This window comes from Alosa sapidissima, chromosome 22, assembly GCF_018492685.1.
Source record: "Alosa sapidissima isolate fAloSap1 chromosome 22, fAloSap1.pri, whole genome shotgun sequence".
NCBI lineage: Eukaryota > Metazoa > Chordata > Actinopteri > Clupeiformes > Clupeidae > Alosa > Alosa sapidissima.
The window spans coordinates 28,762,131-28,774,256 of record NC_055978.1 but is presented as its reverse complement, the minus strand read 5'-3'; the positions used below and the strand labels follow the sequence as shown (position 1 = coordinate 28,774,256).

At 40.6% G+C, this 12,126-nt stretch overlaps 1 protein-coding gene across 1 annotated transcript; it reads right to left on the bottom strand.

Moving 5' to 3' along the window:
- Positions 1–374: 374 nt before the first annotated feature.
- On the bottom strand, positions 375–8,217 carry atxn10 (ataxin 10). Its single transcript, XM_042078000.1, has 11 exons — positions 8,013–8,217; positions 7,649–7,834; positions 7,446–7,531; positions 7,160–7,256; positions 6,801–6,968; positions 6,609–6,689; positions 6,339–6,501; positions 4,653–4,761; positions 3,916–4,094; positions 2,586–2,649; positions 375–1,875 (listed from the first exon to the last, which is right to left on the bottom strand). Exons 1-11 carry the CDS (start codon positions 8,141–8,143, stop codon positions 1,691–1,693), a joined length of 1,449 nt encoding a protein of 482 aa, XP_041933934.1. The 5' UTR covers positions 8,144–8,217; the 3' UTR covers positions 375–1,690.
- Between the last annotated feature and the right edge of the window lie 3,909 nt (positions 8,218–12,126).

Here is a 12,126-nt window from a genome sequence, read left to right as displayed (position 1 = left end):
AAACTATGACAAATTTAAAAGTATATTTTTATATGTATAAGATATGGCACTTTTGTCATGCATTATTACTATTTTCCTTATCCTCATTGTTCTACTAATTTCATAGTATGTTACTATTGAATATCTGTCCCATACAAAAAGTATGTAAACATTGTTTTGTATCCCAGATTCTTCTGTTTCAAACTCCTCAAAATGATTTTTCCTGCTTTTTGTAGCCTGGTTGTAATGTTAATTGCATCAGTCCAGTATACTTCTGTCTTCACAAAACCGATTGGCAAAAATGTCAAAGACAGTCAGTAACTACTAAGAGATTTGCTGCTGACTAGGTGAACATTGTTTATGTACTGTACAAAGTACATGATCAGACAATAAAATATTGAAAGGGTTTCAGTTTTTTATTGTGCGAAGCAAAGAGATCCTTCTGACCGTTATTTTGAAAATCATATCGTTTCACACTCCCATCTTCGCAGTTTGGATGCCATGAGTTTTGTAGTAAATAATCACAATAATAATAATAATTATAATAATAATAATAATAATAATAATAATAATGACACTCGAGTCACTCTGTCTGCTGTTATGCAGTAAAAGTTTGAAAAGCCACTGACTCCACCTCAGCCAGCCAGCCAGCACTCGCGCTGGTTTTCCTGTGTGTGAAAAGCATTGCAGGCAGCCAGCAGAGCAGAAGTAAAGATGTGTTTTGTTAGCCGTCTGAAATCCTGGGGACCGGAAGCGCATAAGCTCCCGTCACTATACGCTGGATTGGGGAAAGTAAACCCGATTGTTTCACACAAACATTTTGTCATTAAAAAATATGAGGCAGAGAAAACAGGGGGGCTTGAGGGAGAGGATGGGTCTGTAAAGCAGGGCATTGTAGTGGTGTCAGGACAACTCAGCTTATCCATGGGGCAAGGGGGGTCATTCTGCCAGCTCATACTTCTGGTCCGATTCACTGCGAACGACGGCTCTGTTGTTCCAGTTCGAGGCAAGAGTCAGAAGGCATATGCCATATGACACCCAGTGAAATGAGAACAGACTGATTTATGCCTGCGCAGAGACTTACAGTCCTTGGGTAGGACTCAATTGGAGACAATAAAAGTGGAACCACTAGAGACTGTACTCTGGCTTGACTTTAAGTTAATGCAGATTTAGACACAGAGGCCCCTTTATTTCTTGTATTAAGATACACTCTGATTTTATGTTTGAAGTTTGTTTACTGAAGATAGTTTCACATTATTTATCTGAAAGAGAGATAGTGTTAAGATTGCTCATCTGGGAAATAAACAGCCACAACTGATCATCTCAAAGCAACACTTAACTCAGGAAAGAGCAGTTACTTTGATCCCCATGAACTTTTAAGACCTATGACCACTGTTGGTGCAGGACATAAAATGCAGATGACTAAGTGCACATCGGTGTGTAAGCCTGAGTCTCCACTGCAAATTATCAATTCAGAAAATAATTAACAAAAAACGTAAGCAACTGATGTCAGTTTCCCTCCTGTGAACAGTGTCCTACTGGAATCCCGAACCCCTCAAATGACCCAAGACATTCATGTCTTGTGCCCAGCCAAGGCAACATTGTCCAGAGGTCTTACACTGGATCAATTAGTGGATGAAGGGGGAAGGGAGCACCTGAGCTTCCTGATGTTATGACGGCTCAGGCACGTCAGCTCTGCTCTTCAGGCGGATTAAGGGTCCTTCTTGAGAGGTCGAAGAAGCAGACTGCCATCCCTGTCCTCTACCCGGAAACCCATATCTCTCAGGGCGGAGTCATCTGCCACACCCTGCCTCTTCAGAGTCTGAAGCACTTCCTGGTTCTCCACATTGTTCTCCAGAATGTTCCGAATAGCAAATACAGCCCACTGGCTTATGACTGAAGAACAAATCGTGAAGGAAAACGTCTTGGAAACGAGTATTCATAACATTTTTGGATTGTGCTTAACAATGTATGTATGTATGTATGTAGTATGTTGAAGTGTATTTTTCATGTCTAACATTGCAAAGGTCAATATTTGATCTGACAGCAACTATAACAAAAAAAGTCTATATCTATAGACAATTTCAGAAAAACAATAAATAAAGCATGATTTCATGCTTTAGAAGGGCTTCCTTTTTCAATGTATACAACCCCCTGAACTTCAGCCAGGGCACCAGCGCTGTGAGCACATGACCCACCGGAGTCCACCGGCTGGCTACACGAGACAGAAACATCAGGAAGCTGTGTCAGAGGGATGGGACTGGGAGTCACACGCTCACATTAATGCTTCATCCCTCAGTGAAAAGAGAAGCTTGCCGAGTACCCCTCTCCTCTAACACAAAGCTACAGTGTTCTAAAAAAGAAAAGTGAGTAGAACAGTTGCTGCGTCAGTGCCTAAACTCACTGCACTGACAACAAAGACAACGACAATGATTATCATCATGCACACTGTACTACAGTATATAGGAGAAGAAACGACAGTTGGACATTTTCAGAAGGCAACATCTTGTTAAAATGTTCTTGTGGTAAAATAACGGCCCATTTAATTCAGACCAAAGATCGCCCACACTATACCGCCACAAACCAGCTCGGGCTTACAAGGATACAGGGATTGTTGCTATCAAGGCTGCAGTTGTCAAGAATAAGTGCTACGCCATCTAAATCTCTGACCTGAGAATGAGAGAAGAAAGGGGGGGGGGATAAGGTTAGCACTTCTGTTCAAATTCAATAACAATCACTTTCACAGAAGACAAGAAGAGGAGGAGAGAGAAACAAACAGAGAAAAGGCAAAATGAAGAAAACGAGCAACAGACACCAAAGTTGCACAATTCAAGGGCAGTCAGGAGCAGCCTTTTGTCATCCAAGTCTGAGGGAGTAAAAAAGAATTTCCATAAAAGAAAACACATATGTGGTTACATCCGTCATGATGGGTTGCACTGGTCTCCGTCACATCCCTAATTCTATACATTAAATTATACACAAGCTCTGCCTCTGGACCTGAATCAGGGAGAGAGAGCATTCTAGGCAGAGGAAAGTGATGAGTAGAGCAGTCAAAAGGCCAAAAGGCAAACCAATAGGCTGGCCTGTCCTTTGCTCAACTCCGCTCTGTGACTGTAGAATGTTCCACACATGATATGCTATACATGCTTAATTGGCCAAGGCAAACACATGGCAGTGACATATACTCATTACATATACTGTGCACTATCAAGGGAGAAGTGTGGATTTGAAAGATAGCAACATACATGTAATAAAAAGCAATGATTTCCATACTTCAACACAGAGGCATAAATATAGGGCCAAATTTCCGAAGGTTGCCTGCATTTTACTTCAGTCAACATGGAAACCTTCATTCTTGTTAAGCATAGGTTGCACATCCTAACAGTGATGAGTACAACCTACAATCATTGACTGTGTTTCCATGCTCACCATAATCACCATATTCTGGTTATGGCAATATTCAGAAGAAGATGTTTCCACGTGTAAGAGGAAAGGAATATTCCAGTTTACATGTTAATCAGCATGTGCTGAATAAAGCAGCGGCGTGCAGCAGAAGTAGTATTGAATCATGACAGACAGACAGACAGACAGACAGACAGACACTTTATTGATCCCCAAGGAGAAATTCAAGCACGGTATCTGTCCATGAATTTCATTCATGACTGCAAAATAGGTGTATGTGCCCAGATTACAGTCGGTATTGTTTTACACTCTAGGCTAATATTAGGCCGCTTTGAGGGGTTTTCACCGATTCTTTATCTGTCAGCAGTGCAAAACAAACAGCAAAATCTGCGTCTTTGAGCATTACTATATTTCCACCCATCAATAAATTCCATCTTGCCATTAAAACAAGCAAAACATAATAAAAACCTAGTGTATTTTGTAACAGCAGAAATAAAACGACCTGATTATTGAAAGTCCAAAGGAGGAGCAAACCTTGTTCTGATTAGCAATGTTTCTGTGACACAGGTTTCCAATCAGCCGCACCAGATGGGCCTTAAAGCTGACAACGGGGTGAGAGGAGGCGCCCTCTGTCCCCATCTGAGAGAAGTTCTGAGCCGAGCTGAACACGTTCCCGCCTTCCCTCCCGAGGAAATGCACCTCTTTCAGAAGCACTGACCAGGTTGTGGGGTTGGGGAGAAATAAAGGACACCATGAAGAAAAGAACAAACAACACATTTGTCAGTCCAACACACATGCGAGTTTAGAGGCAGAGAGGCAGAACGACACTAAAGATTCATTAATCTCGGGCCAAGCATGCAGGCCTCAAGTGATTTCCTGCTTGAGATGTGGTCTAAGAGCAAGGGTGCTGACAAATGGATCTCTGAACAATGAAGAAAACAAATGAGAAGACTGGGATAGAGGTTTAGGTTTCACAAACCCTGCTTCACTTCACTAATTCACAGCTATTTAGGGGAGAGCCAAGTAGACGGCATTCAAAAGGCAGGTAGAATCTACTGCATACATTATGCTGGTAGGGAACCACCCACTGTGTTCCACTACACATATGCTGAAAAAGAATGTGGGAATTTACCCATCTTCCAGAGTGCCTTAACTCCTAACAAAACAAGAGGTCCTGAATTTCACAGGGACATTTTTTGTGCAATACTACTACATTGGTAATAACACTTATGTATTTACCAATGGTAGTTTCATAACACTTATGTATTTACCAATGGTAGTTTCCAGAAGATCTGGATAATCCTGCAGAGACATGAACATTTTCAGGTCTGAGGTCATCTCACAGAGAATATCCAGGAGTCGGATCACAACAATAGCCTCCTTTAAGAAAAAGAACAACAATTTGTACAGTCCTGCCTGTGAAAATAAACATAAACAAGCCCAGCTGTACAGCTAAGAGGGTTACAGGCTCTCTGTTTGTGTGCAGCTCTACAATCACTGTAAGCAACGGCCTCTTGAAGCTTATTACGTACTAATAAGATTGATCTTGTCTCAGAGTGGTTTTGTTATCCATGTTAAAGGAACACGGCAACATTTTGGGAAATGAGCTTATTCACCATCTCCCCCAGAGTTAGATAAGATGATACATACTGTACCCTTCTCTCTCTGTGCGTGCAGTAACTCAGTCTGACACATCCACCGTTAGCATAGCCAGAGACTTTCTAATGAGGAGACACAGCACTCAAAAAATCCTCCATAGAAATGCATGGGCTTAGTTTGTAACGGCAATATGTCAGTTGTCTACGCATATAACACCCCTTCCGCGGCAAAACTCGACATGTGAATACATTGAGCCAATCATGTGCTGTGTTGTGAATACATTGAGCCAATCATGTGTTGTGATCTCTCCGCTGGAGCAAGATTGGTGTCGTGAAGCCTTGCGCACGTGCATTTCTGCTGAATAGGATGCCGATGAGTGCCCAAAAAACGTTGCAATATGCCCGCCGAGTGGAGGGACTTGCCTAAAAGGACTTTGGTATAGCTTAGCATAGCTCATTGAGGTGGGCAGTTCCAACTAGCCCATTTCCCAAAAGTGACAAAAGACCTCAATCATTGTTGTATTTACATTATGTGACTAGTATAATTATAATGTGTATACATTTTTATACTCATTACAATGTAAAATGTAAATCTAATGTAAAAAGCAACACAGCAATTTCCTAAGCATGGAACTACATTCTTATTTAGGCAAAGCACTGCTATTGCAGCTTTTCAGGTGCTGCGTGCAAACCACTCAGTAGCAGTGCTTTTCCTGAATAAGAACATACTTCCAAGTTTGTATATGCTTAGAAAATGTTGGAGTTTTTTTGTCACTTTTGGGTGCTATAGGCTAGTTCAAACTGCCCACCCCAATGAAACTATGCTAGAGGTGGGCACTTCAGACTGAGGTACTGCACGCACAGAGAGGAGAATGCTATGCATCATCTTATCTAACTCTGGGAGAGACAGGGAATCAGCTACTTTCCCAAAATGTTGGCGTGTTCCTTTAAGTTGTAGGCTGTTAACTTAAGTATTGTACTGGTTTTTAAAAGAAATATAACTTCAACATGACCCATCTAGTAACTGTAAACCATGTATTTCTCTAGTCCTTTTTGTTCAAACACTACTGCAAAAATGTTCCTATACATCCTACTGCCCATTGCCTAGGCTGTAATTAAATAGGTAATAAGCCTATTCACACACTCACTCAACATATCACACTCACTCTCAATTAACCCTTCAGCTCTGACAAGAATTAAAAACAAAACACACACCCCTGATCCCATCAATCCCTGTCATTTCTAAATCCCTTAACAGTGTGCCCAAGAAACTCTCCCACGCCAGTGCAACACATACTGTTAGTTGAGTCACTCACTTTTTGCTATTGAAAAATATACATTGCTGATACACATAATCACCTCATCATCTGAAGAGGAACCAGAGTTGAGCAACAAAACTGCTTTGCAACTGTCCTTGAAGCATGAGGCCAAAAACTCTGCTGTGGATGGAAGGATTCCACACTGCTCAGACTCCTCACCCCCCTCTCCCAGGTGAGCTGAAATCAGCTCCAGCAGGGTCAACCTGGACAAGCGGGAGAACTCACATTTACTGGAGTGCAAACACATTTCACATGGTCCACTATGCTGGACACAAGCTCATCTGTGACAGCTCACCCCTTCCTAAATTACCATTCCTGCGGGCTCATTGTAGAATGCATCTTCGCAATGAGCGCTTGGGACTTGAGGAAGTGCTCCGTAACAATCAGAATCCTGCACAAACATTTAATTAACACTCATTAATCAAACTGAAAACAAACCCACAAAAGCATAAAGATGATACATAAAATGATAGAATGCCATGCTGCTCAGGAGGTAACATACGTCCAGTCTAGCTCTGGTTGTGTCCTGCAGAGCTCCATGACCTTCAGGGCAACTTTAAAGCAGTCGGGCTGTTTTGTTAACTGTTCCACTTTATGCTCATTCAAGCAGGTGTGAAGAGCCATACAGGTATATGCAATGGCTTTCTCATCCTGTATGTCCAAAAGTCCCCTGCAGCCAAGCAAGAATGATTGGACAACATTTTAATTTATAGACCTACATTGTGATAATCAGACTAATTATTTGAAATATTGAAATAATGACACAAAAATAAACAAATAATATCCATCTATCTATCAATCTGTATGTATGTATGTATAGATTAATATTATTAAATAATGTATGTGAGGAAATTCACTTACAAAAAGAGTTGAGGAAAACCATGCACCCAAATGTCATCTTTGCAGTTTTGGTTCTGTACTGCTAAATTACCAAGAAATTGGATCCCACAGCGCAAAGCTAAAGGGTAAAAAGAGTAGCAGTATCAAATGTCTACAGTAATTCAATGCCTTCCTTTTAAGAGCTGCTTCTTTACAACGAAAAGGTACACACTAAGTTTAAAATAACATATCAAGATCACAAACTCCACATGCATAACCACACTTATACACACGCAGACAGACACACACACACACATTCATAACTTACTATCAAAGAGGTAGTCTGATTCTCGATGCTGACGTTTGTACAATACACTGAGAATTCCAACTGTCGTTTGAATGAAACCCAGTTCCCTTTGGATAAGGGACAGAAACAGTTTTCAACAGTGAGAGAAAAAGCAGACTTTTTGGCATTGGTACGGTTACATTTAGGTTCAAAAGTTGAAAGATGTTTGGGGAATTAATAGTCACCTCAATCGACATTGGTTGTGGTGACACTGGATGCATGCATTTCTCAGACTTCTGAAACATTCTGTAGCCATCTGAAGGCAAATTGATGAGTTCTCTTCCGTTTCTTCCACCATTCTCTTTATCTCAGTGAATGACTTTTCCAGCACCATTTGGAGTCCATTAAAGACATCATCTTTAACACTATCCCTAAAAAAGGGGAACATTACAGCCAACAGCAAAGTAACGGCATACCTCACTGTCCTTCTATGTAGTGGTGTAGGTAACGTTAGTCAGCTGTCACGGCACAGTAGCATCACTGTTGCTAACGAACCTTAAACACAGACAATTTCTTAGTAGTTTAGACAAAGTGATAAATATTTGATACCTGAAGTCCGGCACACGCAGGGCCGTGGTCAAACTTTTTAAAGAATTCAAATGCTTTTCACCGAACTCTTCGGTAATAGCATCTCTCATGAGCTCAACGAGGTTGGTCATCACGTCTGAAGGCTGCGCCATCTTTGTCGTTGTTTAGCTTCCGTTCTTGCTTGCTGAAATCCTGGGCGCACGAGGATAGTTTTGTGCCCCTAGTGGATGTAGTGCAACATAGCCTTCTTATCTGTGTTTTTTTAGGCCACACGCTTATATGTTCACTCCTGTTAGGCCCTAGGCCAGCCTGCTTATTATGTTTTTGTTTATTGGTAGGTAGGTCAACAGATCTGAAATTTCCTCCTGGTGCCGAACTAGATGTCGATTAATATAATAAGGCATATAGTGTTTTGATTGACTCAACAACTTCACAAATGTAAGCTATGTTTAAAAAGTAGGCTAGAGTTGTGACTTTTAATATGTTGAAGCCTATGAGTAGGCTAACCTAGATTCCAGAGTAGGCCTATGTAATTAACTTTAAGAATGCTTTGATTTGGACATGTTTGAGTGTGCAGGTAGAGTCATAGACTAATGCACTCAAACGTCCTGTAAATCCTGAAAATGTCCTTCGTTGCATTCCAACATCTCTCCATGGTGTTCTTGGACATGTATATCAGTTTTCCACAGCTCACTAAACTGCCCATGACGTAATGTAGGCTACCCTTTATACTGAGCTAAAACATCTTGCATCTTTTTTGCATCAAGTGTTCAAAAGACTTGAGATCAATCATTCCTGCTCTTTTTTTGTTTTTACAAACAAGTTGTGGGACAAGTGCTACAGCTGCAGCAACAAAAACCAAAGATTCTCTTTGAATTCTCTTGAGAGACAGAGTATTTTAGTTCCCTGGCTCTTCAATCTGTGGTGCATGTTGTATTTATTCTGGCATGTCTTCTAGTCCAAGAGGAAGATGGTGAAAACCAGAGCTTATAATTATGGTTGGTACCCCATTAGGTATCCTTTGGGTTTGGTTGGGTGCACGGTTAATAAATAAAGTGATCCTGTAATGAGGAGTGAGTACGGTGCAGTGTGCCATGTGCACATTAAGCTTCAAAATTCCAGAACTGTATTGTCACAGTGGTCAAAAATATATTTAGAAAATTCATAAGATGGTTAGTATGTTAAAAGGGAGGTTTATTATCCATTGAAATGCAATTTATTATTTTGTTCAGTTGACGGCACATGAAATTATTGGGAATTCCACCATTTATGAATGCTGACACATCCTGTACAGAGACTAAATTAAAAGAAAAGAAAACTATTTTTGGAAAGGTGCAGAATAAAAGTTTCAACCATGAGGTCTATTACAAAATGGATTTGTGAAGAACATCATCGACAGTTAAAACCAAAACTCTGAAATAAAGATGTGAATGAGGACAATGTTCCTGTAGCTGAGAACTCCATCAACGGAGTGGTCTATTGCTACTTCTAAGATAACAGGGGCAGCCGTGGCCTACTGGTTAGCACTTCGGACCTGTAACCGGAGGGTTGCCGGTTCGAACCCCGACCAGTAGGCACGGCTGAAGTGCCCTTGAGCAAGGCACCTAACCCCTCACTGCTCCCCGAGCGCCAGGCAGCTCACTGCGCCGGGATTTAGTGTGTGCTTCACCTCACTGTGTGTTTCACTAATTCACGGATTGGGATTAATGCAGAGACCAAATTTCCCTCACGGGATCAAAAAAGTATATATACTTATACTTATAACAGTCATTGGCCCTGTAAGAGGCTTGACCAGTCGCACAACACCTGCAAAACAGAGGACATGTAATTAGGACAGAGTATGATTGATGGTATTTTTCAATTTAGTTCATACTTGTCAAGGGTCTCAGAAATGGCTGATGTCACCATCTCTATTCCTATAGTGGCTATAGAGATCTTTATCTTCAACTATATCTGGCCTTTGTCTACCCATCAGCCAGAGGAATCTTTGTAGTATTGTAGGAATGCTGAAGTTAAAAAGAGAACATTTCTGAGGAAGCAACAAGAATCTCCCAGATCAATTTTCAATGTAGCCTAATGACTGTAAAACAGTGTAACTGTAAAACTGTAAAACAATGACTGTAGCCTAAAAATACTCAAATGAAATGGTTCTGCATAGATATATGGCAAAACAATCACCAAGTTTGTCTGTTAGAAATATATCAACAATCAAGTCTGGGGTACACATATTCTGCCATTTGCAGATTAAATTTAAATTTAGGAAGGTCAGTTTTTCACTCCAGATGTACTGATCCAATAAACCAATCCAGCACAATGTCAGTCAAAGTCATATGTCGAAACCATCTCCACACCACAGTGAACACAGCAAAATAATGTGAAAAGACAGCCATCCATTCACAGAATGTTTCTTTTGTCTTATCCTGGAAATCACATACTAGAGCCCCTAAAGGGACATCAATATAAAACATGTTTCTGGTGTGCATTAGAAACGTTGTGAATGTCATTTGCACCAGAAAGGTTTGCGACTACAGCAGAAATGTTCTTGTGTGCGCCAGAAAACTTTGAGTGCACACCAGAAACTCAAACCCCCTAAGAGGACATAGGCAAAATTTTGTTTTTAAAGTTCTGTTGCACACAAGAAATGTTAAACATTTTTTGCCCATGTCCTCATAGGGGCTCTGTAAAAGAGCAATCGAACTACAGTAGTAAATTTTGTTTTCACTCTTAAACTCACAGGCTGAACTATCATTCAAGGAGGTTGCTACTCCAACATCAGTTATACTCACCCAACACATTATGGTTCTCAGGGTGCTGCAAAACATCAAAAGCGTTATGTATGTTGCCTGTCAGGATGTGAAAATTGACACGCGGTGACTTCAGGTATGGGGATGAGAATAGGAACACTGTGGTTCTGAGAAGGACAATTTCTGTGAGGAAATCAAGTTATTGTTAGTCATAATATTTGCTACACAACAACACAACTACTCACTACATGATCAATAGATCAAATAGCCCTACCCTCTGGTCCTCGTAGTTCTTTAAATGTGGTTAAGTAAATGACAGAGTGGGAAATTAATTTCACTGTTTCCATAGCACAGTCAGTGTCGTGGAAGTGACAGGACTTCAAACAGCGAAGTCTGTCCACACTCATATCATTGGCACTGAAAATAGACAAAAAGTACATATTTTTGTATCAACAAATGTTTGACTGTTGGGTGTGATTGTACAACAGACTATGCACAGAACAAAAACATGGAAAAACTTAAAAAGTGAAGTTTAATGCTTCATCACTGATGATTTCAAACATGCAATTAGTTACAAGTAGGTAGGTCCAAGTTTGTCTTATGGTCTGTAAGCCAGCACAAAATAATAGTGTAGTTTACAATAACATCACTTTTCCCAGCTAGGAGTCATCCCATAAGAAATAGTATGGAAATTCACACTCATATTCATGCGTGGGCTGCAATGGATGGTAGAAATCAAACTGTCAGCAATGGAATAAAACTATAAAGTAGAAAGCCATTCACCTATGCAGACTAATTTCTGTGTTCTTCAGGTTGCACCTCAAGATAAAAAACTCCAAAGCTTTGATATGTCCAAACCATGAGCAAGAATTTGGTAATTCAACAAGCATCTGGCCCTGGTCACTCACAACTACTGTTTTCATATAATTTACAGTCAGCTCATTGATTACCACCCAAAACTAACACTGTGGGTCACTGTTCTTCTGAGCAGCGGTGCCTTCCAACCACAAATTGAGCTCTAACTGGTGCCAGAGCCTACATCTCCATAAATAGGATCTGTGTTTCTTTTCTGTCTTTTATTAAACCTCTGAAAGGGGACATCCTTATTCCTCTGTAGGTTTAATCTGGCAGAGGTATGGGAAATGTGAGTCACCAGGCCCACAGAGTATTTGCATATAAGTTGATACACCTATGGTTGATTCTTGGAAGACACAACCACAGAATTGCAAGCCAAGCCAGAAGCCAGAGCAATTCCATAATAGATAACATTTAGCTGCTGCGCACACAGGCTGCATTCTAACATTGAGGGTGCAACAGGGTTTGTAATGTAAAACAGGTTTACATTTGTGACAAGAAAACGGATTGATGATAAAAGATCATTGATCTGTATG

Bases quoted from the DNA above. Each gene is read 5' to 3' on its own strand.
- atxn10 (XM_042078000.1), bottom strand. From the start codon at position 8,143: ATGGCGCAGCCTTCAGACGTGATGACCAACCTCGTTGAGCTCATGAGA. The intron at 7,257-7,445 runs GTAAGTTATGAA...TTTACCCTTTAG, and splicing joins ATCAGACTACCTCTTTGATA to CTTTGCGCTGTGGGATCCAA. The intron at 1,876-2,585 runs GTATCCTTGTAA...TTTGTTCTTCAG, and splicing joins CCTTGATAGCAACAATCCCT to TCATAAGCCAGTGGGCTGTA.